A 27357-nucleotide genomic window follows, 5' to 3' on the forward strand; every position below is an offset into this window, starting at 1 on the left:
ATTAAAGCAAATACATGGCCAATTTGAATTCAGTAAGAGTAGCAAGTCGCATTAGATATCATATAAAAAGCCATTCCATTGATGTATCATACTAATTGCAGTAGGATGAAACATGTCCGTCACAATCAATATTTGTTTTTATTAAATAATAGATAAAACCGCATAAATAGTAAACAGGCCTCAAATGCGATAACAATATATTTTGAAAATTATTTTGAATATTTGTTTGATGTTTTATGTAAATAATATAATAAAGCAGCATTTATAGATACCCTATAATATTTATTAAAGAATGTCAAAGATTGTCTTCGGTGTCTCGAAACTTCGAAGTTATAACGCTTAATCTGATTTAGATAAAATTATGGCAGAAATTATTATTAGATAAGAGTTGCAAGATTCTTTACATTGCGAATTTGTTCAATTTTAAAATACATTATCACTTTTATAATCAAAGTCATCACAATCAATCCCTGATTGCAATTATTCACTTGTAGGTAAATTATTACATTATGCAATAACATAATTTTTTTATAAAATTTTGAAGTAAAAAATATTATATTTTACATTTGATGCGGTTATTGACCACGTAAGAAGCCTGGCTTTGTTTTCAGCATCAAGGATGTTATCCCTGTTATTTTCCTCATTTGTGAAGGTTGCTTGATTTATTATATTAAACCTTAACTTTATTTTTTATGAACTACTCAAATTCGCACACGTACATGGCGAAAAAATGAGATCGTTTAAATGCCGCAGATCTTTATCCGGTAGTTAATATGTACATTTCTGAGAATCCGACAATTGTTGTTATTGACGTTTTCCAATGTTTGATAAATGGCTTGAAAATTATCAAACGTACAAAACATACAATAAACATTAAATAGAAATCTCATTCTTTCGTATACTATTGCGATTTATTGAAAAATTATGATGAATTGAGTATTTTCTAAGACATTACTTATCATGCTAAAATTAACTATTAAATCATTTTTTTAATTTTACACTATTTTCTAGCTAATTTTAGCAAAGATCGTTATATAAATAGCTTTCTAAACAGCATACTACTGCGAATGAAAAAAAAAATTGAAAATTGTTCACAACACTATTTATAACGGCAAAATATAAACCGTGACGACTTTGTCTATTATAACAACTCAAATTAGCATAATCATAGTGACAAAAGATTTGAGGTGGAAATAAATATATAAAAAGTAGAATTTTCATAATAATGTATTATATATGTATATATATATATCTACAATCAATTAATGCTTTTGCATTCTATTTCGTTTCAAACCGTCAGCGTTAAATCATTCCTTTTCACGTTAAAGCAAGTTAATGGTTGAAATCAAGTTTCTTCTAAATTATAAAAAATACTTAAACTTATACACAATGACGACAGTGAATGACGCTGATAATATATAAATAAAGCAAAACTTGTTATCTCAATTTACTCAATTTTATTACGCAATACGTAAAAAAAAGATTTTTGTAATCTGGAAAAGCTTAAAGTAGCTAAATAAAAATATGTTTACCATATTATGTACATACTATCCTTACGCGAAAGTTGAGATGAAGAAACATTTAATCAGCCATCACAATATAATATTTGCATATAATATTCTGTAAATGGAAGTTATAATATATTTCTATATTATTCACTGCAATATTAGCACATTACATTAGAACAGTAGTAAAAGTTCTATAAATTATAAAAGTTCTATCGAGAGTTCATCATGCTTGTTCAGTCATGATTATTTATCGATGAATTTTGATTGGCTTATGATTTAATCCAGCTTCTATAAGCGAAGCAACAGTGAAGTTATTTCAGTGATTTTCATTGATGTTTTCATAAACATTTTTTTGTTTTCGAATGAAAAACGAGGACATGAAACATTAATGTTATGTATTGGGTTAGGTTTGATATAAGATTGCAATCGGCAAACATTAAATAATATATGTTCAATATACTCCGTTATTGAGCTATTAAATAAATTTTGACAATTTGACATTGATAGTAGTGTTCATGTTCAAACGGATACAGAATCATACAAGCTATTAAAATGTGCTTGACAACAAAATTATTTATTGCCTAGCCAATCGTGAAGTTCCGTAGTTTTACCGAATAGCTGACTCACGTCACATCGTCCCGTATGAATCCATACTAAATATATAAAAAGCGGTGTTTTCTGATAAACTATCTGACCGGCAAACCAATGAATCAAAATTGTTGGCTCCCACGTGTGTCCAACGGTTACCAGTTTTGCACAGGAAACTGTATTTCCAAAAAACAAAAAGAGCCGACCACAACCCGACTGCGAGAATACAAAGTGGTTGTCAAGGATATCCAGGAGAACCGAGCGTTCGAGCAGCAATGCAAGCTCACCACTCGCCGATTGCAAGTCCGAGCGTCAACACGCTTCAACGCGCTCGTTTGCATATATACATGAATGTTAGTTTTGCTTGTTCGGGAGTGACATACAGGGTGAACATTGTATTTTTTGCTCGAATGAAATAGTTTGGATGCATTTTTTTTTTGCAAGATAATTGCAAGTTTTTTTTGTGAAATCATTAGTTAAAGCAAAAACATATAGATATGAATGATACAAAACTACAGTCGTTACTGTTTGCCGTGTTATCGTGTTTGCTCGAGGTCTCTTGTGTACTTTTTGATTTTCGACCGCAACAGTTTGCAATTGAGAGATACATAAGGAGCCGGGCTAGGCCTGCGAGCCGATCACTTAATCCGGTTACGGAGTTTAATAAAGTCCTCGACTTCGTAAGTAAAAATAAGCTTTTCCTTTATTCAGTCAACCTTCAAGCTCACGGCGATTGTTGTTTCACGCTTTTACCTCCTCGTAATTATACCTATTTAATTTTAGTGCTGACATAATGTGGTGATGTGAGTTTGTGGAAATACGGAATTAACATTGCAATTTCCTTTAATTGTTTCATTGTATAATTAGAAATTTGTCTTTGGCACGTTACAATCAACACTGAATTTATGGATTTAGTGCGTGATATTTTGATAACTAAAACAGTTTCATTTTACGAAATAAAAGTTTGTTGACGATAATAATTATGGCAGATTCAATGTTGCTTTATAAAAGATGTCGAGAAGTTTTTTTGTAGCATTGAATGTTAAATGAAATGAAGAACAAATCAATTAACATTCCCCTCTCCTAATTTTCCTCTAGCATAAACCTTTTCGAAGCATATGCATGATGCAAGAGAGAGGCGCAGGTTTAAATGAAAATCGCAAATAAAACTAGGAAAAGAGGTAATTTAAAATATTCGTCCTTGAAAGTCATTACAATTTATTGTTTACTGCTATCTCAATTAATTTCACGGTGGAATTGAAACGAAATTCGTCTGACATTCAGAATTCCCAAACTATTTGATAGAAACTATATCAAAATAATTTTTTTAAGAATTTTACGTTTGGAAATTTCATTTTCAAACAGGTTGCTCTAGTCAATCAATTTGGCTACCCGGCAGAGGAACATGTGCTGACAACCGTAGATGGTTATATACTCCGTCTTCATAGAATACCCGGTAGTTCAAAATCACCAAAAGCTAAAGGCAAACCTGTAGTTTATTTTCAACATGGGTTATTGGCATCGTCGGACACGTGGGTTCTTATGGGCCCAAACAAAGATTTTGGTAAGATTGTTAAAACATTAAAATTAAAAAATAAGTTGTATCAGTATTAACGATAAGCAATAGAAAATGATGTTTTATACAATTAGTAATGAATTGTTCAATATCTGATAAAAACGAAATTATATGTTATTATATTTTCTACTACTATGTACTAGATGTTTAGACATTAATCTTAAAGATACAATGCTGTCAACGACATTAATGAGGTTGACCATATTTACGATTATCTGATTATTATTATTCATTAATTTTACTCAAGAATCGTCTAATCACTCACTAATCTAATATAATTTTTTTTAAACCATTCTTGTCGCTCCGGTGCACGATGAGCATTACTCAATTATGTCTTTTCACAAATGTCGCATTGTTCAATATTTCATGCCAAACATTTAATTGTTATCGATAACAATGCAGTTACAGCAACTTGTCTTATTTTCCGACCTTGAAACATTTGCCTGTTAACGTATTTTTCAAGACGCAGAAAAACTTTATTCAATTATTCAAGATGCACTTCGTTCAATCACTCAAAAAACATACATAAATCGTGACAATGGCTATTACGTCTGTCGATTGTAATAAGCTACGTAACGATGCACAAAACATCTTCCGCATTTCTTGCGCAGTTTTTTGAAAGTCTATCTGTAATTTATTGTTACTCTGAAACATCAAAAAAGTTAGGACGTTCACATTGTAAGATTCGTTTTAGGAACACCTAATTTCGCAGTTGATTAATTGCATGAAACACACGACCTTATACCATGATTACTAAAAAGTAGAACAGATCGTCGTCATACCGCGTAACGATTCATACGCATGGAGATTCAATATCAATTGCTTTGGTCTTTCGGTCAAGGTAAACCAGTATTACGAGCTCAAGTTTGCACGTGAAAAAAAGTTTGATAAGGTGCAATAAAATCATAAGGAGTTGATTTTTGAAGACTGGAGGATCAAAGAAAAAGCTTGAAATATTTACTATCGGGTTGAGAAAATTTCCAGCTTTTTATTCCCAGTTGTCTCGTTCAGCGATTCACGTTGTATTTACGGAATCTAATACTGCAATAAAAGAAACGAGTTTCCAACCTATTAAGCTGCTATGATTTTTATTGACATTTATTGATACTGTTCATCGAAAATACGTGTGATAAATCAAGATTTTAGTAATAAAAGTAATGTATTCTGATATGAATATTCATTTAATTTTTATAGATTTCAGCTTGCTTCAATCAATAAAATTTTGCATCAATGTATAGTGACGAACGTCATCCGTTTGATTTACAACAATGGATATGAACCTTTAGTTGCCAAAATGAGTATAAGAAACGTTCTGTCACGAATATATTGTATTGACTATTTTAAATATCATTGATACTTTTTAAAATATTATGCAGTGACTGTATTATATCCGTTTTGTCATCCGTTTTTTTAAATTTATTTTCTAAAATCCAAGCGAACAATATGAATATAAAAAGTGATTTGGCTAAGCGAAAGACAAAATATCATTGTAAACTTTTCTAGAAGCGTATGTAAAATTCGGCTTGAAGTAACAATTAATAATATTTTGTACACAAAGCTTCTTATCAGACAATATGTAGGAGATGATTTTCAGAGTTCACACCGAAAGATTCGTACTAATAGCAAGCTTGAAGCACACTTGGACAGTCTAACAAAGCTACAGTTTTAAATGGCTGTCATCTGTATCGCAAAATTAATTACGAGACAATTATAGAAAACAGAAGAAAAAAAACAGAAGCATTTAACCTTCAACCGGTCTTACATTTTCCTTATTGACAGAATAAAGTATTATAATCTACACGTGGCTTGCATAGTCAGAAGAAATTCACTAACAACGATTTTTAAATAGAGAATGTCAGAAAAAACATTGAGAATTTTATTTAAAATATTTTTTAACTATTGTGAATAATTAAAATTTTTATACATTTTAAAATTTCATAGTTTGTAGAATCTGCAAAATTATTCAATGCGTATTTTAGTATCAAAGATAGTGAGTGTTACAAGTATTTCCACTAGAAATCAAATTGACGGCAATTTATTTGACCGTAGTTGTGTTAGTTCTATTATGAAAATATGGTTTCTATAAATATAGTTGCACTGCTTTCAAAAATGATTATGAGCATCATTGTGTCACATTGAAAATAGAACTCAAATTGACTTTTATTTCTCTTATTTCGTGAATTTTGTTTAAAAAGTGATTACACGAAGAGAAAAAATATGATTCTATGCTTTTTGGATGGAATTTTCCATGCACATTTTTCTTACCATTTTTTTATATATCTTGCTGCCTATGCCTTTGAAAAATGAAAATAAAACAGGTACAATAAAATTTTCATGGAAATGCACTAGTTTAACATCGTTAGAATAGCTGTAAAAGTATTCAAAGTAATCAGTTACTAAACATTACTATATTGTAACCGACGTTTACAGTATTTTAATTATAATGTTTTGTAGCAAAAGGATTTTATAATATCGTTAATTCTGAAAATGCGCATACGTTCTTATCTGTTTTATTCTAGCGGATATTTTTAGTTAGTCATGAAAATAATATTGTTTTTTTTTTAATCGCCAATAAATAAGTAATTTTCTTTCATATTGTTTGGCAAAAAAATGTCGTGTGTGCTTCAAACTTATTCATACTTTCAATCATTTTTTGCATCTTACGGCTTCTCTGTCCTTCGAAAATTAATAATTTTTAACACACTACGACAAACTCTTAAAATTTAATGAAAAAATATATGATTTACAGCATACATCCTGGCCGACGCAGGATATGACGTGTGGTTTGGCAATATACGCGGCAACACCTATTCACGCTCGCACGTCTTACTGTCGCCGGATTACGATGCTCAGTTTTGGGAATTCAGGTGATCAGCTGCATGTCAAGTAACAAAAAAAGGAAGTTTATCGATCGTCGCAAAGTTAACCGCGCATAAATGAATTCGCAGGCAGTCTGTTTACGTGTCGTGTGTGTGTGCACGATGACGGAATCGCTGTGTTTATTTACCGATTAACGTTTAGCTGCAAAAAAAAAACCAATGCAAACTCAAGATTTTTTTAAGCAGACTCATTTTTACGTCTAACGATGTGCATCAATGATTCTAGCTTTGTTAATTTTGTTTAAGCAATCAATAATCACGCTTGGACAAGAGTTCAAGCACTTAGCGGAAATTTCTTTAGATTAACAAGAAACGTCGTCAGAGTTTTTGCCTATTGCCATTTAATTTTTATCGGTCTACCAATTTTTCCATTGTAGATATCATCTACGGAAATATCATTCGAACAATGTACAATTTTTTAATACTTATTTTCGTATAGTTTTTACCTATCATGAACTAGATCATTACAATTACCAACAGAATTATATGCAATGATTTACGACAACAAATATTAAGCTATCATTGCATATACAATTCAGATTATTACCAAATGTTTACTTGGAAATGGCACAAATACATTTGCCGTAATTGACAGCTGGCACGAGATGGCGATGTACGATGTGAGCATGATAATAGACTACATCTTGGCGGAAACTGGCAGACAGAGACTAATTTACATTGGCCATTCAATGGGTACAACTATGAGTTACGTACTATTATCCATGAAGCCGGAATATAACAAGCGTATTGAACTTGTTATCAGTCTGGCACCGGTTGCATTTTGGCATGACCGTCCCAGCCCATTTATCAGGACGCTTATCGATAATACACAGATGATCAAAGTGACGTATATGTTTTTTCTATACAAATATCAATATACATAAATAAATATGCATGTGTGACGAATAGGCAAACTCATTCAGTTTTCGCTTTCAATGAAAACAAAACGTAAAATCATTTCGATTGCATACAAATTATGTGTATATTCGTTTGCGATTATATTTCAAAAAAGTCACTGAAACGAACTACGCGTAATAAATGCTTTCCATCTTCAGACTTTCGTCTTGAGAGCACGAATCCACGAAATTTTTCCACTGACGAAGGCTAATCCACGAATCGCCAAGGCGAGTTGTACGGATGAAAGTCCCCTACAACCATTTTGTTTGGACCTTCTTTTCTTCATGTCAGGCTATAATCCAAATGGATTAAACAAGGCGAGATTTTGTATATTTTATTAATAAATAAGTAAACATGATATTTTAATGTACCTGGGTTTGTATTTCAGACTTTAGTTCCTTATATATTGTCATATTATCCGGCTGGTGCATCGACAAGAACTCTTATCCACTTCAGTCAAAATATGCAGACAGGTAGATTAACGATAACAATTATCAAATAAACTGAATCTCTATGATTATTTATATACGTAATGTTAGCTATAGTACATATAGTCATACCATAACAGCACTAACGACGATAATAATTTTATAATTTTGGAAAAAATGATTTTCAAGCGGATAAAAAATATGAAATTTATATTCTTATTCAGTCGTGGATTTTTTATTTACTTCTACTGAAATCCAGTCTTAACTTATCGCCTTATACTAGGCAACTATTCAATCTCATAAGTTTGTCAGTGATAGCAAGCGTTTGATTAATAAGCATTATTATCAATATTATAAGTATCATAATTATCTTTATAAGTGAATCTTTCGTACGTCATATTTTATGTTTTACTTGAGTTACAGGACAATTTCAAATGTATGACGGTGGATATATCAATAACTTTATGGTCTATGGATCGCAAAGACCGCCACTTTATAATTTAAGTAATATCGTAGCACCTGTGGCTCTATTTTACGGCAAAGGAGACAATATAGTCGCAAACGGGGTACGAGATCTTAATTTTATTTTCAATTTTCATAGCAAAAAGTTTTAGATGGTTACTTAATGTCTTACAGGATCCATTAGAATTAGCGGAAAAGCTACCAAACGTTATTACTTGTGAAGCTGTGTCAGATGATAATTTTACCCACTTTGATTTTATATTTGGAAATCATTTGAAGACTTTATTACTCGATCGATTGATGGCAATCATAAGTAGTACGCTAAAACATAAAAATAGTACATAAGTAATAATCCAATAAGAATGAAAAGACTTTATGAGTGTAAATAGTTCAGTGATATTTTGCTTTTGTAAAAAGAGGACACTCGTTAGTGTTGCTGTTTCTGTTGTACAGTAGGCTATATATGTGATTTATTTATACATTTCATACGGAAAATAAAATTGAATAATGTTTCAAGTGATTACGTGTCATGAAAATTAGTTTTGAATTAGCTACCTATAATTAAAATGTACTTATTTAAACTTAAAGTTCTAGTAGTTTTGATTTTTTATTGATGAAGAAGAATGTTGGTGAGTTATCCCGATACAAATATTGCATTAAGAAGACGATACAAGCTTCTACTGAACAACTTCACATGACAGTGTAATGCAAGTTCGTCGTTCGTCGATTGCAAATTCGAGCTAAAATACAGTTTATCGCCACTGTCTCTATATTCTTATTGCTCTGATGCTTTTATTGTGCACATTCAAGATTATCGATTTAAAATTCTCGACTTTTCCGTCAGCGACTTTTGACACGTCGAGCTAATGACTAGCATGATACCGGTAATAGGTTCGCATAAAATTATTTGATGATTCACTCTAAAATTATTTGATGATGTACAGTTAATAAAAATGGTGAACATGTTTTACTTCTATTTAAACTTAACTACTACTTAACTTCTACTTAACTGGTAAAAAGTATGCAACTTTATGAAATGTTTCCATTAATGATCGCTAACTCGCAGCTTAATCATGGATTATATATTAAGATCCCTTCTAATCGATTCGTATTAATTTTGTTCGTTTCTTAGTTAGTATTCGATAATAATAATAGGTAATAAGTGGTCGAAAGATTTAAATAGAAAAATATGGTTTTTGACAGGATACGAGGGGGCGACATTTGATATTAACATGATTTTTTCTGTGAAGCATTAATTTTTATGTAACAAATAATATCAGGATTATTTCAGTCACTCGTATTTAACATTGATTTTGCTAAATTACTTTTCTACAAGATTTATTCACATAAACGTTATACATAGTAAAATGTGTGTCAGATACATTAAATGAGATACTAACATACCTCTTTATCCTTTTGAACGTAAGCAATCCATTGTTTTTTTGGATACTCAATTAGTCCGGCAATTTTTCTATACCGAAGCAATTTTTGAATGGCAATAAAAACAGAACCATTTTCGGTTTTAAATATTTGAGCGAAGTACTTTTTAGTAAAGGTTTTGCAAACTCTTTTTAAATACCGTGCTTTGCCTATTCATCCTTAGTAGGTTTTATGTTGTAATGGTTATTGATAACTTACTTTATTAACTTACTTTCTCGAAAACAATTGACATTTTTATTGGCTAATTTATATGCTTTTATGGCATTTTTATTGATTTATTATATTTTTTCTCTCTCATATCTTCCGCGCCTTATGTTAGATAACCACTTAGCGTTGCGAGTATATCTGAGGTAATATATCTGAAGGCGTTAAAAAAGAATTGAATATAAAAAATAAAGATGAACTCTAACACTTTATTTACTTTGCTTTCATATTTAGATCAAATTTGAAAAAAATGAGTTCTTGATCGAGTATCTGATTATCGAGTTCTTGATAAGAATGAATATTACGAAAAAAGAAACGCTAAGCATCGACATACGGTATATTTTTCAATGAACTTTTATGTACACAACCTGGTACCCCGATATTCACCATCTTATTTTTGTCATTTACTTTTCGAAACAAGATTTTTCCGATATGAGCTTGCGGATTTTTCTAATTTGGCTGTTTAAAAAAGAATAAGTATAATAACACGTATAGAAACATTCGAAGTTCAAAAAGTCTAATAATAGTTTGGCAATGTTTTATGTAGGCACAATGAAGAATTTTACATTGTTACCACCGCTACTATTTCATGTAAGCTACGAGGTATAATTTTGGCTGAGAAACATTTTTTAATAATCAAAAGAAATAAAAAGTCAGGCAAAAAAAAGCAAAAGCGGAAAGTTGACCGAGTAAGAAGCTTAAGAAGCTTATTAGGTTCCTTTGATTTATGACTGTGAAAAGTAGAAAAGTGATCTGTGCTACTATTTACTTTACTACATGCTGCGTAGTTATTAAATAGATGTAATTCATGAGTCAGAATTTACGAATGATTATGAATATGACGTACATAAATTTATTATCAATATACTATCATCAAATTTTTTATATACAGTACTTATTCAATTATACATTCTATAAAATTTAATTTTTATTTCTGAACATAATAGATTTTAATATAAAATATACTGATTTAAAAAAAGTAATATTAGGTTTATAAAATAATTTCCAGATATTCCATAGTTTATGTAATAATACATTATTTGACCTGTAGTCTGTCCTATGGAACATTCTTTTATTTATGATTAATGTAATGAAAAATGATACTCATTCTCTTGTTATCTAAAATGGGCAAATAAAAGTTTTAGATCACCAAGACATAAAATATCTTAACAGATGTTTCATTGTTCTTAAAATATGGTTCTTGAAATATTAGCCAATTATTTAATCAATGATAATACTTATGAAGTAATATCAAGGATGAATAGTGTTATTTTGCTTTCATCAGCAAACATTGTTTTTTACTCTTCAAACTTTACTTACGTGGAATCATATTTTGAATATGATAAAATTCTTAATAATTTGTATTTGTTTGAATGTTTATTCACAAGTAACTATTGCGACAGGTCAATTTATAGAAGAATTTATTGATAGCATAGATACAAATATTACTAGAGTTAGGACACCTCAAGAACGTGACCGGCGATGGAAAGAATTTGTTGTACTTGATTTCGTAAGTAAAATAGTTAGTTATCTACTTATAATTTGTTAAAACGTTTTATGCAAGGGAAATAATATTGATTACAACATCACAAACCCATATCAAATAGTAGGAATTTTTCTACTTTGAAGGACGCACGAAAGAGTCTTATGCAAAAATAGCTTGAAACGCGGTAAATATTTTATATTATAGATAGGACTAGTTCAACAATTCCCTGGATACACTGCTGAAGAGTATGATGTTACGACGAAAGATGGCTATATATTGAAATTACATCGAATAAGCGGTAGTCCTTCTAGTCCTGCAAAACTTGGAAAACCAGTAGTATTTATGGCTCACTCTCTTTTTGGCTCTTCAGATTTATACGTTGTCATGGGATCAAAACATGCACTAGGTATTTGGAAATCAAATCACATTTATTCCACACTAAATGTTTTGGAAAGTTTTATTATTTTAAATTTATAATCAATCAAACGGTTTCAGCTTTTCAATTAGCGGATGCTGGTTATGATGTCTGGATCGGTAATTTCAGAGGTAATACCTACTCTAAAAGACATAAATATTATTCAACGAAATCTGATAGCTTTGAGTTTTGGAATTTCAGGTAATGATTCACAATAAAAACATCTAATTACTTAGAATTACATATAAAGAATTTTGTTCCTTACGTATTTTAACTAATGGTAACTTAAACAAATTATTTTAGTATGGATGAGATGGCTTTAATAGATTTGCCTCTGTTCATAGACACTGTTTTGCAAAAAACAAATAAGAAAAAGCTATCGTACATAGGATATTCAATGGGAACGACGATTGTTTTCATTCTTCTATCAACGAAGCCAAAATATAATTATAAAATGAATTTAGTTGTGAACATCGCTCCAGTGGCCATATTTACACCTCCCTTCAGTGGTGTTCTTAATGGACTTTTGTTGTTACAACCAGTTATAAAGGTCATTTGATTATTAGAATTTTATTTACTCGTATAAAGTTATTTATCGATTTGTTTATTGTATTTTTTACAAATATGTTGTATATTCAAACGATATGTTAACTTTTTTCTTTTTTAGTCAATCTTTATCAGTTCAAAGAATTATCAAATGCTCCCGCAGTCAGTTTATCCAAGTTTTCGGAAAAGACGTTTGTACTGATGAATTAGGAAAAACATTATGTGATCGTTTCTTGAATACATTGGTTGATACAAACTATTTAGACACGGTAAAGTTGTTAATCGGCATTAGATATGAAGGTATAACAATCATTAATTTATTAAAAATATACATTTACAGAAAGCGATTCCAACAATTCTTGCTCATATGCCAGCTGGCACGTCAGTCAATACAGTAGAACATTATTTTCAACTAATGCGTTCTGGTAAGATTCATTGTTATACCATCTTCAGAAGAGCGCCTCATTTTTTGACAAATTTACAACTTATCTATGGTTATATAAAATATTTAATTTATATATAACATTTCATTTTCTTCATAGGTAAATTCAGATATTTTGACTTTGGTACGAATATCAATAAAATTAAATATGGTAGACCAGTCCCACCAGAATACAATTTAACTAAAGTAATTGCACCTCAAGCATTGTTTTACTCTGGGGATGACGTCTATGCTAACATCAAGGTAGAATTTTTTAAATGTATAATAATATGGAAGATTTTATTAAGCAATATTAAATTTCTATTTTAGGATACAGACACATTAAGAGGTAAATTAAAAAATGTAGTCGCTTTTAAAAAAACACTTGGTCATTATAACCACTTAGATTATTTATGGCATCGATATGCTCGAAGAGATGTCTATAATCAGATACTAGAACTACTTACTCAGCGTTTGAAAAAATAATTTATTTTCAAGATGACTATTCAAGCTTTATTAAAGACCGTATAAATGTAATTCAAATTGATTATATTGAGTTTTTAATATTTTAAAACACATGAGGAAATTTCACGTATTATATTGTTAACTACTTTACTTTGCAGGTATAATGATAGTAATTTATATTATGAATATTATTCTACAGTCATAGTTTTTATCTAATATCTACGTATCGAAGTTCTTTTTGTTAAGGACGACTAGAAAAAAGCAGTGAATAAAAAGTGAGGACGTTTGACTCGTTTTGATGTAACATTTTGGTACATCAGTCCTCAAATTTCATGATATACGTATACAAGCATGGCTTGACTCGTTTCCTCATTCTATCAATCTCATATACAAAAATCAACAGATAATTATACAGTTACAATTTATTTTAAAGTAGATGCTAATGTATACAAAACGTATTACATATAATATTTCCAATATTTTTTTGTTATGTTTTACCGTTTCTCGCGTGATGCTGAATTACATTTTTGCAGGTAATGAACGGTATTTCAACAAAAGAGTAGAAAAGCAATACACCCACAAATGCGCGCGCGCACCCACACACATATATACATACAATATTGGAACTATTTCAATAAAATATTTTGTCAGAGCAATATTTAATATGCATTAGTAGATACTGGGTTATATATCACAGCTAATAAAGCCATAGTGATACCAATTTCGACGGTAATAGACAATCAGTAAACTATATTATATCGACTATAATGTTAAGTGTAACGTTGAATAGTCTAAATTCAAACCATGTCACTAAATCTATAAATTTTTAATCAGGAACCCTAATTTAGTTGCATGTGTCAAGCTCTGTATGGTTTAATTTGTTTTTAAGCAATTTATTTTAAAATATACTAATTTTTTTTTCTATGACCATTGGACTAAAAATAATATAATACCATAATAAATAAAAAAAAGTTGACAGAATGAAAAAAAAACAGATGGCAACTTTTGTGTGATGCTAGATATGTAATCAAGTAATCGATCTCGTCGTTACAGACTGTTTGTTATAATTGTACTTTTAAAACAGACGTGTGTTTTTCTAAACATGAATATTGACTTGCATGATTGCTTTTATCTACGTCCCCTATAACATTTTTTAAATTTAAACGCTTGGAATGTTTTTCTTCACGAATAGAAGTTTCGATTCAAATTACATGATTTGCTAAAAAATGTTATGCTGGGGAAAAACTATTCCAATTGCATAAATTAAAAATTTTTTATTTAAAAAATGGTTTATCCGATGACTAATTTTAAATTTGAATTTAGTTTCATTTCACTTGAAAGTTAAAAGCCATATTACTAAAATTAAAAGAAACAATTGAAAAAGGAAATAGCAATTTAAACTCTGAAAATGAGGTTTTAACTTATAATTTCACAAAATAGCTACTCTGAAGTCGCATTAATTCTCGAAATAAAAATACAATAAAATACAATGCTATACTGTTTTAAATCAAACGGTTAATGACTCGATCTGCCCTCAACCTTGTTCAGAATTCAGAAGTCGGATTTGTCTTTGTCGTTATTTATATCTTCAACCTTTGTATTGAATGATACCCGAATTATCAGATGCATCATTGTAAGATATACTATCTTACTGATTGTATTGAAATTTTTGTATGTATTAGTCCTCATCAAGTTTTTACTTTGTAATTCTTAACAACATACTTGTTTTAATATTCTTATTTACATTTTTAATTTAATTCACAATACTATTTGTTAATACACTAGATTTCATGAACTAATGTATTGAAACTGAAGCATAGTCTTATTTGTATAGTAATTGAAACTGAACGGTACAATTACAGATCCACAGGAAAAAAATTGATGTTTTCTAATCATTTTTAACGTGCGGACAATTGTACGTACAACAAAATCGTGCACAATTGTTCGCACGTCTAATTTTTTGAACGCGATCACCTTCGTCTCTACTTTATAAACTTCAAAACGAATCTTCAAATTATTTTAAAAATATTTGTTACATCGAAATAAAGTAATCTACCGGAGGCTAAAAATTATCAAATACAAATGATCAAAAGAATGTTAATCGCAAACTGATTAGTAAAATGTATATTAATTTTTATCGGACATGCACAAAAATGTTCATTGCAAGTGTCAAATTTAATAATATATATAATATTCTACAATATGTTGTTAGTAAATTGATCAATCGATTGGCTAAATGAAAAAAATTTTATAGCACAAGATTGCATTATTTCAAAAAAGGCAAAAAAATAATAAGGTAAATTTACGTTTGATGTATTGCTTTAGCAGCTGGGCATATACAAGTGTAAAGTTAAAACAATTCACAGGCATCCGCATTTCAATTGTAATATAAATGAAACGAACATTTATAATCTCAAAATATAATCTTAATTACTGTAGCGTGAATTTTTTTTCAAAAAATCAAATATTTTACGAGACACGCACGGATTTCCAAGGTAATATTTGAAACGTCTTACCTGACATGTTGACCGATTTATCAAAAATAAGCTCTTTTTTATTTCGGTATGTATGCCCTTAACCTCATATTCCTAGAAGCCTTGTATAAATAGATTTTTTTCCCTATGGGCGTATTAATAGGACTATTTTTATTGCCATTTTCGAATTGACGACTCTCTCAAATACTTTGAAGTTTACAATTTAATTCGAGAACAATAATAAAACATGTATTGAGTTTTTATGTATACGATGAAAATATTTATTAATTTAATGTGCACATAATAAGAATTATTTCTTTAAAAATATTATTACATACGGTTATATTTCTGCTTTTTGTTTTTACATTTGGGACATGGAAATAAAATATTTGTGTATCAAACAAAACGTTCTACAAATGAATGTTTATAACAAAGTTATATTATTATCCTAAAATTTCAGTTTTCACGATTTGTCTAAAAGAATTTCACAAAGAAAATGCTTTGAACAATAGTGAATCTACAAATGGAATTTGAATTCTGTATAAAGTATGTTACTTCAAGGAATGAATGGAGTTCTCGTACACAGATTACGTATTCCGATTCGGTAACGAAGTCAGCGTTTAAATGCGAATTTTTAGTTAGTTTTGCCACCGCAAGGAAACAATCATTAGCATATTTCCAACCTTGACATTTACGATCAGCCTTCGTTGGTCGTGTAATTTTCGCATGTAGAACTGGTCAACTAAAAAAGTATAGACACATCTTATAACATTAAGTTACCTTAACCTATGGAATATTTCGCGAATGATAGGCTTAATTTATCATGCTGTTGATATCAGTAGTCAACAATTACAAAACACTGTTTCCCACAAACGCCATGAAATCAGATTTTTTCCAGAACGTTCTTACTTCTAAATCCTTACTTCTAAAAATATAGTTAACGGACGTGTAAATCAGATATTCAAGAAAAGAAAAATGTACTGCGGTCTGTGATGAAAAGTCGCAAAAATTGAAGGCCGGTCAGTGTCGGGTCGTTGATACAGCACGTGAGCTGTTTACCAAATGGTGCTCATCACCCTTCACAGGTAGAAGGAGCAATTGTAGCAGGGCATTGTGCTGCGACGGTCCAAAAAGGAATTACGCAAATGCGATCCGGACAAAGATAAGGAGGTGGTGGAGCAGCGAGGGAGGGGCACACACCAAGTAGCGACGGACCGCTAACTTTAAGGTCTCTTTCTTTCTTTCTCTCTTTCTTCCTACTGGCGCTTGCTATAGTCGGTCAACAGCAGCAGCAGCACCTCGACTCCTTCGTATAGAGGCGCACGCCGCGCAGTCCAATTTTCGCACAGTACGACATTGACCTTCGTTCGATAGTGTGCGCGTCTCGCTTTTGCGCAAGTGCGTGGACATGCTTTCAAATTTGCCCGCCAAAGGCTTCGTATAAAGAAATCAAGGCCTCGGACAAAAGTGAATCTTGCCGGAGTTTGTTCGGATGACACTACAAAGGTGATAGTGAAGCGCGAAAAATCCGTGCGGAGGAATGCCGCACCGTTAGCCCAATTCGACGATCCCGACCCGGATTCTCAGCTGAAGCTGTCGGCAGCGACGGCAGCGGAGAGACCGATGAATGAAACTGACGCACTACACGTGCCACAAACAGATTTCATTCAGACTCTCGATACGCAATTGCGACATTCACGAGAGAGGCGACAGTGGAGGATTTTATTGATTTTTTTCGCCGAAATGTCGCAACTACGTTCGAAAACGCCTCGACACCTCGGATTCACATTGGAATAATATGATCCGAGGCGTGATTATCTATAGGTATTATAATTCATGCCTTCACCGACCGACCGGCGACTCAGCAGAGAAAGTTATGGCAGCTTAGAACGACTACACTCGCGTGACTGTTGCGTGCTACGTCGCGCTGAATTTCAAGCTCCTTTTATTCAAATTCAATAGATCATGGTAAAGTGAACAACTAGCCAAATTCGTGCTTCGATCGAAAAACGGAAAGGAACCGGCCGGGACACAAAGCAACGATAATCATATTACGTTGGCAGCGAGAGCAGAAAAACAAAAAAATTAAAAGAAGAGGCAGAGAAGCCTACTGTGGAAATCGGAGCAAACGGCATAGTGCATTGTCTCGGGTGCATTGGCCCGAGTGCACATCCTGTGTGTTCGATCAGCGAGCTGCGCATTTTGTTTTCAGTCGAGTTTCAAATCGGAACGCCTTGTGCACTCTGATATACATAAATGAAGGACCCCGAGCGAGTCGAGGCGATGTGACGACAACAAGTTTTCTACTGCAGCGGCTATGGGAAGGAGAGCCGTTGTAAAGCGCCGCGCCGCCACCGCCACCAGACGCAGAACAGATTCGTCGGACACCGGGAAGTAATTTTTAGTAGTACGCCTGCAGCCGCTCGACTCTACGCTCGAGTTCATTTTTTAATTATTTTTCGTATAACTGGGGGAAGAGATGCGATTCACTGTGTTATTACTGCTACTTTCTGTAGCTACTGTTGGTGTTAATGCTCGTAGACCTAGAGCGGATAGTGACACGGGTGGTTTCTCTAACAGAAGGGATCAACAGAATTTTTCGAGACAATTGATCGAAGTTCAAGAGGCTATCCAGAGTCAAGAAAACGTTGAAACTTTCGTGAGTTTTTCGCTGCTATTGTACTTCTTTTTTTCTCTTTATGGGTTCTTCCATCTTGATTGTACCATTAAATTAATTTTTTTTTATAATTGCGGTAAATTTTAAAGAATTTCAAGTGTGATGTTTTATGTGATAGTTTAGTCAAATTTTTATCGACAAAAATTATTGAAAGAAATCTCCTCGGTGTTAGTTATCAGAAAGTAAAAATAAAGTACCACTGCTTATTAACTGAAATTTGATAATTTTTTAATGACTACAACCTTCATGGAAAAAGATGCTTGACGAAAGTTCGAATACATTGAAAGCTCACCGCACAATGCCAATCGAAAGTTGGAGCGATCAAACAAAAGGTTGTATTCAGCGGGAGAAAAGTTTCACCACTCTCGTTGACGCATGTATCGCATATGAATAATATAAGAGATCAAGTGAGCGTGAGTCAAGCGATTCATGTGTGTAACACTTTGGCCAATCAAGCAAACGACGCAGTGAAAAAGAAATACAAAAAAGGCAAAATACCAGCACGGATTTCATGCAAGCGCTCGCGTGCTTTTGAAGAATCTGCAAAACACTGCGGCACCGTTATAAGCATCGACTTTTAATCTAAAAATTTACATTAGGTCTAGTAAAAACGGTAAATATTCGAACTTTTCTTGATTTTAACTTGTTGACATAGATGTGTTACACTAACGGATATCGCCTCGATGTTTAATACATTTCTCACTGGGATTTATTCCAACTTGTCACTCACTCTTCTTTATTGTCATTGCATTGTTATCTATAGTTCAAATGAAATGGAATGATAAATAGCGTAATATTGTGTTTTTTTTAGTAGTATATCTCGTTCATTTTTGCTCGCTGTACATGGAATTGTGAAATGCAACGTTATTCTCACGACACACGTGTTCCGAGCACAACAACTCTTGAACTTTGAAAACGAACTCGTATGCAGATGACAATTTTTTTCTAAGATTGATAGGACTGCAATGTTGTAACAGCACGCATGGACACTCTCGAAAAAAAAGAGCTGTCCTATTACTCGGCTGCTCTTACGCAATGTCAAACTGCACGAAGTAAGAAATTTCGCGCATATTGGTATGTACAATACCGTACCGCTAGCAGAACTATCACTTTGGAAGCTAATGTTTTCAAAAATACACAACTTTTAAAAGTGGAACTCCAACTTTCGACTTCGTACAGTTCCTAGCGAAAGTGAAATGCGATGAGACGAAGACCGAGCTAAGAGTGAAAATACCAAATATCGCGTCGCATCCCAGGCGTCCAGAAGAAAAAAAAAATGAAAAGTATTTTTTCAGTCTTCCTTTTTCGCTAATAAATTAAGAGGAGGAGCGTTTGACGCACGCCGAGAGTGGAATTCCGGAACCAACTCAGCGCCAAACTCACTTTCGACTGCGTCTTCATACGCGCGCGCGACAAACGGCAATTGGAAAAGTTTTGGGCGAACTTGTCGTCGCGTGAACGGTTTCACGATGCAACTATGAAAAACACACTCGACGTGGAGCAATTAAAATTAGGTTACAACCGTTGTGAAATTGAAAGTAATGCGAGGCACAAACAAACTGGCTGCAGCTCTCAGATATGAGCTGCGTTATCTAATTTGCGTATATTGCCTATGAGATTTCTAAGAAGTGTCATTCGCCCGCGTGTTTTCGTTTCCAGCACATTTTACCACGCGAACTGATGGTTGCCATTGTAAATAAACTTCCGCGCTTGCACTTAATGATTAATGTCTTTTTCTATTCGACGGAAATCGTACAATATAAAGTAGAAACTTTTTTCAACTCAATGATCGATGACTATTATTATAGAATGCTGGAAAGTCGTTATGTATATTTTTTTCTTTTCACCAAGTCAAAGAACGGCAATATTCCACAACTAATGATTCTTCCTGAATAATAGTCGATATTATATTTGTTGATTTGCATAAAAAGAATGTTTCGTAATTGATCCGTCCTATGACTGGTAAATACCACTGATGACTCACATAAAAACCATAGTCAATCATTCTTGTTGTTCTGCTAATTATACAAATAGTGCGGAAGTTATTGAATTGATAATCTATGCCAATGATGATGTTATACTTTCAAAGAGGAAACATCGCGGATATCTATTTAACAGTGTCGTCGTTCTATTTTTCAATTATTAATGGAATAGTCTTGTTTTTTCATTCTACAACTCTGGGTTCTTAACGATATATATTCGCCATTTTACATAAGAAGTATTCAATGGAAAAAAAGGTCATTTACAGGTTGATCTCGTGAGATCAACGGGCTATTATGCTGAGGAGCACGATGTAACGACAGATGACGGCTACATATTGACAGTCCATCGAATACCGGGCAGTCCGAAGTCACCGGCCAGTCTAAATAAACCCACGGTACTCTTTATCCATGGCTTGCTCGCTGCGTCCGATGTATGGGTACTTAGGGGGCCTGAAAAAGATCTTGGTATCTCGAAATTCTCCGAATTCCATAAAATCCCTCTTACATCCCTTTACTTATCTTCATTCTTGCCTTCGGTACATTGTTTAAGCTTACATGATGGTAGATGTTGGATACGACGTTTGGCTGCTCAACACTCGGGGAAATTTTTACGCCCGGCGACATAAAAGGATGCAGCCAAAAGAAGAAAAGTTTTGGAGGTTTAGGTAACCATTTCAATTGTCATTACGAATAGAACGGCTGTAATATAATAGATTGTCGATGCCGCGCAATCACCGACAGAATAAGCACTTGCTTCGATATCAATTTCCATAGAAGAAATATTGTCATTTGTCACAAACCTGCCGTTGTAAATTACGACAGATCGTTGCGCCGTTCGTAACGCACGGATTTATCGGTTTTGTAACATCATTATTTTTAATCTTTTAATTAATATTTACTTAATAGTAAGCGCCAATGCCGCATATAGCGTATGCCTACACAGCGAGTGATTGCAAGAGAATATACGTGGAACTACTTTTTCAATGTTCATATTGCCGTTTCAATTTATAATACTACCTGTTGCTTCTATTACTTATGTAAATGTAGTACTTTTAACAATCAAGTACGACTATTTAGTGTTTTTACTTTAAAGAAAAAATTATTTGATAATCGTACTGGTCATATAAACAAATTTCGGAAACAGATTTTTATAGCAATATTTAATGAGTCATTGTTACTAAAATTTGATTGAAATATTAAGAGCATTATTTAGTTAATAAAAATAAAAAAACATTTAAAAAATTACTGGAACGAAATGATATGCGTTGGTCGTTTTCACAATTAATCACGACCATTCGAAACTATTTCACAAAAGAGAATAAAGCATAGCCGTCAAGGCAATAAAGTCGCCAAGTCAGAGAAATAAAAAGCATGCTAAGTATGTTTTGATTTGACAGCTGGCACGAGTCGGGAGTGTATGACACAGCAACCGCAATCGATCATATTTTAAAGATGACGGGCCAGGAGCGAGTGTCAATTATTGGTCACTCGATGGGAACCACATGCACTCTCGTATTGCTCTCGTTACGTCCGGAATACAATGCCAAGGTCAACGCTATTATCTCTTATGCGCCTATTGCTATTTTCACTCACCTACTGCCAGGGCCAGCTAGTACCATTGCTGTCAGATATGGCAAACAATTGCAGGTACGACAACTTGTTCTTCTTTTCTTTCTTTTTTTTTGAGATCACGGCAAACAAGTGGGTTACGTTCCTCAAATTCGGGTTATAGTTTTCTTTATTTCTTTTTATTTTAGTTATTTTGAATTATACATGAGTGCAATTGCGTAAATTGTACCTGTGATGATAAAAATCGGTCATAACCGACGTGAAATAGTTCATATATTTACATACTAAGAACTTAACCATTAATTATCAGTGTTTAATATGTAAATTAGTTTGCAAAATTTAATTTGAAAATTATTGAAATTTGAAATTTTGCATTTTCACTGTCTAAAAATATTGCTGAAGCAGTTATCTAAGAATACTGTTTTCCCTATTAGTTTTCATCTTTCGATGTTGAATATTAATTCACTATTTTCGTAACAACAATTTATATTTTGCAGAAAACATTTAGATCACTTGGAGTCTACGAAGTATTTCCTCGCAATCCAAATTTGGTAGGAATATATACGGCGTTCTGTCAAACACCACGTATTGAGTTATTATGCCAAAAATTAATCATGAACATTGCTGGATTACTAAAATATAGTCAGTTTGATGCAATTGATGTTGTAAGTACAGTGTATTTGAGATATTCAAATATATTTATAGCACGAAAGATAATATAAATAATTGGCAATTATTTTATCTACAGGACATGATGCCTAAAGTATTAAATCATTATCCTCAAGGATCTTCACTTGAAACTCTTTTACATTATAGGCAAATTATGATTAGTGGTGAGTAGTATATTATTAATTTAAATATTATCTTTATGTAATATAAATAAGTTTCATATTTTGTTTTTGTGATCTATTATGGCATCGACTTTCGTCTTTCTGAAAGCCTGTATTTAAATTCAAATTTATATTTTTACGGGCAACAAAACGTGTTGAAGAGTTTTTATTACGCGTAGCCATTTTAAAATCAGTGTTCTCAAAAGAGTATTTATTTGATACTTTTAATAGCCATAATTATTAGAATATTTTGTATAAAATATTTCCCCATTTTCAATTGATGAAGTGTGTTTAACTTGTAGGAAAATTCCGACAGTATGATTTCGGATCAGATGAAAATTACCTCCGGTACAAAAATGTAACACCTCCCGAATATCCTTTGGAAAGGATAACGGTTCCCGTCGTTCTTTATTATGGCATGAACGATGCTTATACGACAAAAGAGGTATGAAAAACCGGTTTCTTCTTAGCCAAATTCAAACTAATTAATATATTGTTACTTAAAATTAGGTGACAAGTTTCTTTTCTCATTTTTACGTACATATGTAATTTTTGTTATTGTTTTATAAATCGTCACAAAAAAACATTCGTAATATGTGCCGCAAAAAGAAATATTTCAACTTAAAATAACGTAGTCTTGTTAGAACGTGATAAGTCTTGTTGTATCTGATGTGTACGCCAACTGTTAACGGAGTTTGAAACGTCAATTTTGTTCGAAATTTTCCATTCCATCGAGTATTGACTAATAGTAGAATAACTTTAAATTTGGCTTTTAACATTCACTTAACATGTGATTAAATCTGTGTACTGAACGCATTGAAAATATACACATACATGCTTTTTAATATATTATATCCTGATGATCAAACAATTTAACTCAGATTATGATTTTTTTCAGGACGTGCTAGCGTTACTGGCAAGGCTGCCGAATGCCGAGGGCCGCGAAGTGACGCACTCGCGTTTCAGTCATCTGGATTTCCTTTTCTCGAATTACAGCCGTGAGGTGCTTTACGAGGATACTATGCGAATTCTCGAAAAATATCGCGAAGATCGCCAACCAACGCTTCAGCAAGCTATTGAATTCGCCAAACATGCGCCAACAACCGTCACTGTTTGATAAAACTTTGGTAGCGTTACGGACAGTACGGAAAATCTCGTGTGCGGTGGTTCATGATTAGTAAACTTTGTATTTCTCTTTGTATGTAGAGCGCCATTGAGAATAGGACAATTAGTTTTAAGATGCGATGGAAAGTAGATAGATCTGAAAATTATAACAATTAGTATTTAAATTTTTATAGTTAAGGAAGCACAGAAAAACAGCTGTAACAAAGATTTTACAATTTTACGTTGCTTATTATTTTCTTTTCACGCTAATGGCAATTATTAAGCCGTTAAGTTTGAGGCATATTAGTAAATGTTGGATTTTAGTATGTGTTAAACAATTTTAATCCGTTTCAAATTTCTTTTGTACATAATGGTTGGAATCGACATCTTTTTTTCTGATTCTCATAGTATTTAGAATCTGTCTCGAGCTGGGGCATCATTAGTATCTAATTCGTTCCGCAATAGAGATAATCGTGAGGACGGGAATAAAATAAACTAAGCGGATATCGGGTAAAAGTAGATTTATTATTGCTCTAAAAAACGGTGAGAGAGATCGGGCTTTACTTATCGTAATCATAGCCACTGGCTAATACTCGTGCCGGGTAAAGTTATATATCAAAGCGTCGCGTGGTTTGCTTTTGCTCGAGCAGTGACACAAAAAAATCGTCAGTCTACGTGCAAATAAGGCTAGTCGTGCGGATTGGTAGTCCGATCGCAATTGGAATCCGAAGTAGCTCTTGGTCAGTCCTGGTGGATCCTCGCCCGTGGCGTCAATTTGGAGGCAGGCAAATACATTTCACGGTCTAGCCAAAAGTTTACCCGAAGTTTCGGCATACGGCTTGCGCTTCCGTCGCCAAAAGTGTCGATCGGGAGCGCTGCGTCTCGCTACTGCGATTGTTTGTCTCGGTGAAAGAGGTGTTGCTCTACCCTCGTGTATAAGAGTGTTGGTGCCGTAATGCGCTGATACTAGTCGAAGGTTTGGGGGAAATATAACCCGTGATAAATCTAATCATCCGTAAAATTTATATCTTTATGATACCAGCATTTGATGAGAAAACTAAACTTAATAGTATTTTATAAAGATAATCATTTTCTTAAAACGAATTTTAAGTAACAGATCAAATACATGCTGCCCGATTGAATCGTAAACGATTAAATTTTTATTATATTCTCCGAATCTACGTAGATTGTATAGATAGAGATTCGTTATATTACAAATGCTTCAAGTAAAAAATGGAACTCTTCCAGTCGCAGTTCTACTTCTAAGAAAGATGACGTTACAAACATTACTGGTTACCAAGTTGATTAAACTTGAAGTTGATGTAAGTTCTGAAAAATATCTGCGATCATCTTGGATGATGGCGATAACGTTTACAAAATGATATAATCAAGTTCGCATTAACGATCTCTAGTTCATAGAATTATCAGTAAAAACGTGTCTTTGTATTTTGAAATATTTGCAGCTCGTAGAATTTTCTACAAACTTGTTATAGAATGATTTGCACGGTTCTAGCGGTCGAAATTCTAAAATGGAGTCATACGTATTTCGACAATGGTAGCGAGCGATTTTCCTGCACAGAACAAATAGTGCGACGTTGCACGAGCTTTGAAACTTCAAAAAGAATATGTGTGCCAAGTAACTACAGTTTTATAAGAAAAGCAAGCTACTCAAAACAATCAGCAATCAAAGGGCTAGATGTACGTGCCTGCATAGCGGCACGAATCTAGTCGTTCTTTTTCATTTTGTTTTTACAAGTGCGCGTGAATTTTTATGGTGACAGAACTGGAATAAGCTTTTGTCTTTACGTACCCATTAGAATACCTATTAGAAATCAAGATGAAACCACAACGATTCACGCCAATTTTTCAAGATTCCAATCGACAATCGTTTCAATGAAATCGTTCAACTTTCAAAACTTATCTAGGCATTTCAAGTTATAGTAATCTGTGAACACAATCGATCTTAAGGCAACTTTGTTTTCATTTCAGGACAGCATACTTTCAAAGCGTAAAACTTTAGCTATGGAATCAAACCAAATATGCGCATATAGAGTAAAGTACGATTAAAAAAATGGAATACCAGGATTACCTACACTAGTCACGCGTCTGCACTAAACTTTTATACAATATATCTGTGTTTTCTTTTTCATCGGGCTCCGACGGCACACAACTGCCATACAAAATACACTGAATACCGTAACATTATGCGAGAAGAGCAATTTCTTGTGTGCGCCGCCACAGCTGCGTTGCCTAGTGTTCGTGCTTTCTATGTAGATATCTTTGATATTATTATAAGTGTGTAGAAGTATTAGCTTTATAGGCTTGCGTAATATTATTTGATCAATTTGATTGCTGCTGTAAATATGTTATTACTCGAATGTCTTTATCGACGACCGGAATTGAAAAATTCTTCATAAGAATTTATTAATTTGTTATTTTTTAATGGGATAAATATGAACGTTCCTATTTTTCAGTGGTTGAAAATTTGGCAGCCGAACCTTGCGTACTTTACGGGTATGTCATTAAAGAAATATCATAAATGTTCCTGCGACAAGTAAATTCAACCAACTTTTGTAACTAAAAATAAATCGAGATAATATTTTTGTAAATGAATAACATGCGTAAAATCTACAATGACATCTGCATGTACATTTCAGGAGTTACAGAAATAATAATTACTGTACCCGAGTTGTCATCTTTTTCATTATATCCTATTATATACCTTTAATAAGCTAGATTCAATAGCAATTACCAGAAGAATTCTATTAGGAAACTTAGTAGCATGAAAATGTTAACTCCAAATAAAGCGTTACGCACATAAATTACGAGTTTTTACGGCGTCAACCTTGGTTTCTCACTGATGCGGGATGCAACGTCTGCCACTTGTGAAATATAACATATAATTGCCCTGTATTGCGATCAGAAAAAAATCACACTTGTTCAATGGTGGTATTTGATTTTGTAAGTTGGCTCATATTACGGCAATGATTTTATCAGCGTTCAATGTCGTTTTATTTTTCCAGTGCGGTTTACGATATTTTTGTTCAATTATAATGGAGCTTTGTATCTTTTATTTATGACGTTATTAGCACTAAAGAATAATTTCGAATACGTTTTATACTCTTATAGACACAATATAGCAGATGCAGTTAGAATGCGCACAAAGATGTAAGAAAACTCCTTTATCCAATGTATCAAGTGTTGCGGTGGCAGATCGCATGCGAGTAGGCATGAAATAACTATGAAACCTGATCGCATTTAACACATTATTTATATTTTTTATTATATATAATAAGTTGGCTAATCAGGGCTCCCCCAAAAGAGTTTCTTCGTCTTTATAATCTTCACGAGTGATATACCGATGTATCATATAGTAAAATCAAATGTTTAGATTACCATCTTTTAT

At 32.7% G+C, this 27357-nt stretch overlaps 3 protein-coding genes across 4 annotated transcripts; all 3 read left to right on the top strand.

Annotated features, from left to right (window-relative positions):
* Nucleotides 1–2147: 2147 nt before the first annotated feature.
* LOC131666171 (lipase 3-like) lies at nucleotides 2148–9185 on the top strand. Of its 2 annotated transcripts, XM_058938584.1 has the most exons (9): nucleotides 2694–2776; nucleotides 3195–3277; nucleotides 3462–3660; nucleotides 6422–6539; nucleotides 7147–7393; nucleotides 7607–7765; nucleotides 7837–7921; nucleotides 8300–8442; nucleotides 8513–9185. In XM_058938584.1, exons 3-9 carry the CDS (start codon nucleotides 3639–3641, stop codon nucleotides 8681–8683), a joined length of 945 nt encoding a protein of 314 aa, XP_058794567.1. In that variant the 5' UTR covers nucleotides 2694–2776; nucleotides 3195–3277; nucleotides 3462–3638; the 3' UTR covers nucleotides 8684–9185. The 2 variants fall into 2 exon arrangements, with proteins under 2 accessions (XP_058794566.1, XP_058794567.1); XM_058938583.1 differs by lacking the exon at nucleotides 3195–3277 and having other exon boundaries at nucleotides 2148–2776.
* Nucleotides 9186–11321: 2136 nt separating this feature from the next.
* Nucleotides 11322–13336, top strand: LOC131666150 (gastric triacylglycerol lipase-like). Its single transcript, XM_058938559.1, is given in 9 exon segments — nucleotides 11322–11492; nucleotides 11673–11874; nucleotides 11964–12084; nucleotides 12187–12433; nucleotides 12551–12594; nucleotides 12596–12698; nucleotides 12770–12854; nucleotides 12972–13114; nucleotides 13181–13336. Coding segments are annotated over 9 exon segments (1272 nt in total).
* Nucleotides 13337–17928: 4592 nt separating this feature from the next.
* Nucleotides 17929–26754, top strand: LOC131666200 (lipase 3-like). Its single transcript, XM_058938639.1, has 8 exons — nucleotides 17929–18448; nucleotides 20715–20913; nucleotides 20999–21113; nucleotides 21846–22095; nucleotides 22515–22682; nucleotides 22766–22850; nucleotides 23150–23292; nucleotides 23746–26754. Exons 1-8 carry the CDS (start codon nucleotides 18269–18271, stop codon nucleotides 23962–23964), a joined length of 1359 nt encoding a protein of 452 aa, XP_058794622.1. The 5' UTR covers nucleotides 17929–18268; the 3' UTR covers nucleotides 23965–26754.
* Nucleotides 26755–27357: the final 603 nt, after the last annotated feature.

The sequence above is a fragment of the Phymastichus coffea genome, unplaced genomic scaffold (assembly GCF_024137745.1).
Source record: "Phymastichus coffea isolate CEN01 unplaced genomic scaffold, Cenicafe_Pcof_1.1 PCOF00057, whole genome shotgun sequence".
Lineage (NCBI taxonomy): Eukaryota > Metazoa > Arthropoda > Insecta > Hymenoptera > Eulophidae > Phymastichus > Phymastichus coffea.

Excerpts from the sequence above, each read along its gene's own strand:
- LOC131666171 (XM_058938583.1), top strand. The coding sequence starts at position 2,594 with ATGAATGATACAAAACTACAGTCGTTACTGTTTGCCGTGTTATCGTGT. Across the intron at positions 2,777-3,461 it reads TTAATAAAGTCCTCGACTTC|GTTGCTCTAGTCAATCAATT; the intron begins GTAAGTAAAAAT and ends ATTTTCAAACAG. Across the intron at positions 7,766-7,836 it reads ATCCAAATGGATTAAACAAG|ACTTTAGTTCCTTATATATT; the intron begins GCGAGATTTTGT and ends TTTGTATTTCAG.
- LOC131666200 (XM_058938639.1), top strand. The coding sequence starts at position 18,269 with ATGCGATTCACTGTGTTATTACTGCTACTTTCTGTAGCTACTGTTGGT. Across the intron at positions 21,114-21,845 it reads GAAAAGTTTTGGAGGTTTAG|CTGGCACGAGTCGGGAGTGT; the intron begins GTAACCATTTCA and ends TTGATTTGACAG. Across the intron at positions 22,851-23,149 it reads TAGGCAAATTATGATTAGTG|GAAAATTCCGACAGTATGAT; the intron begins GTGAGTAGTATA and ends TTTAACTTGTAG.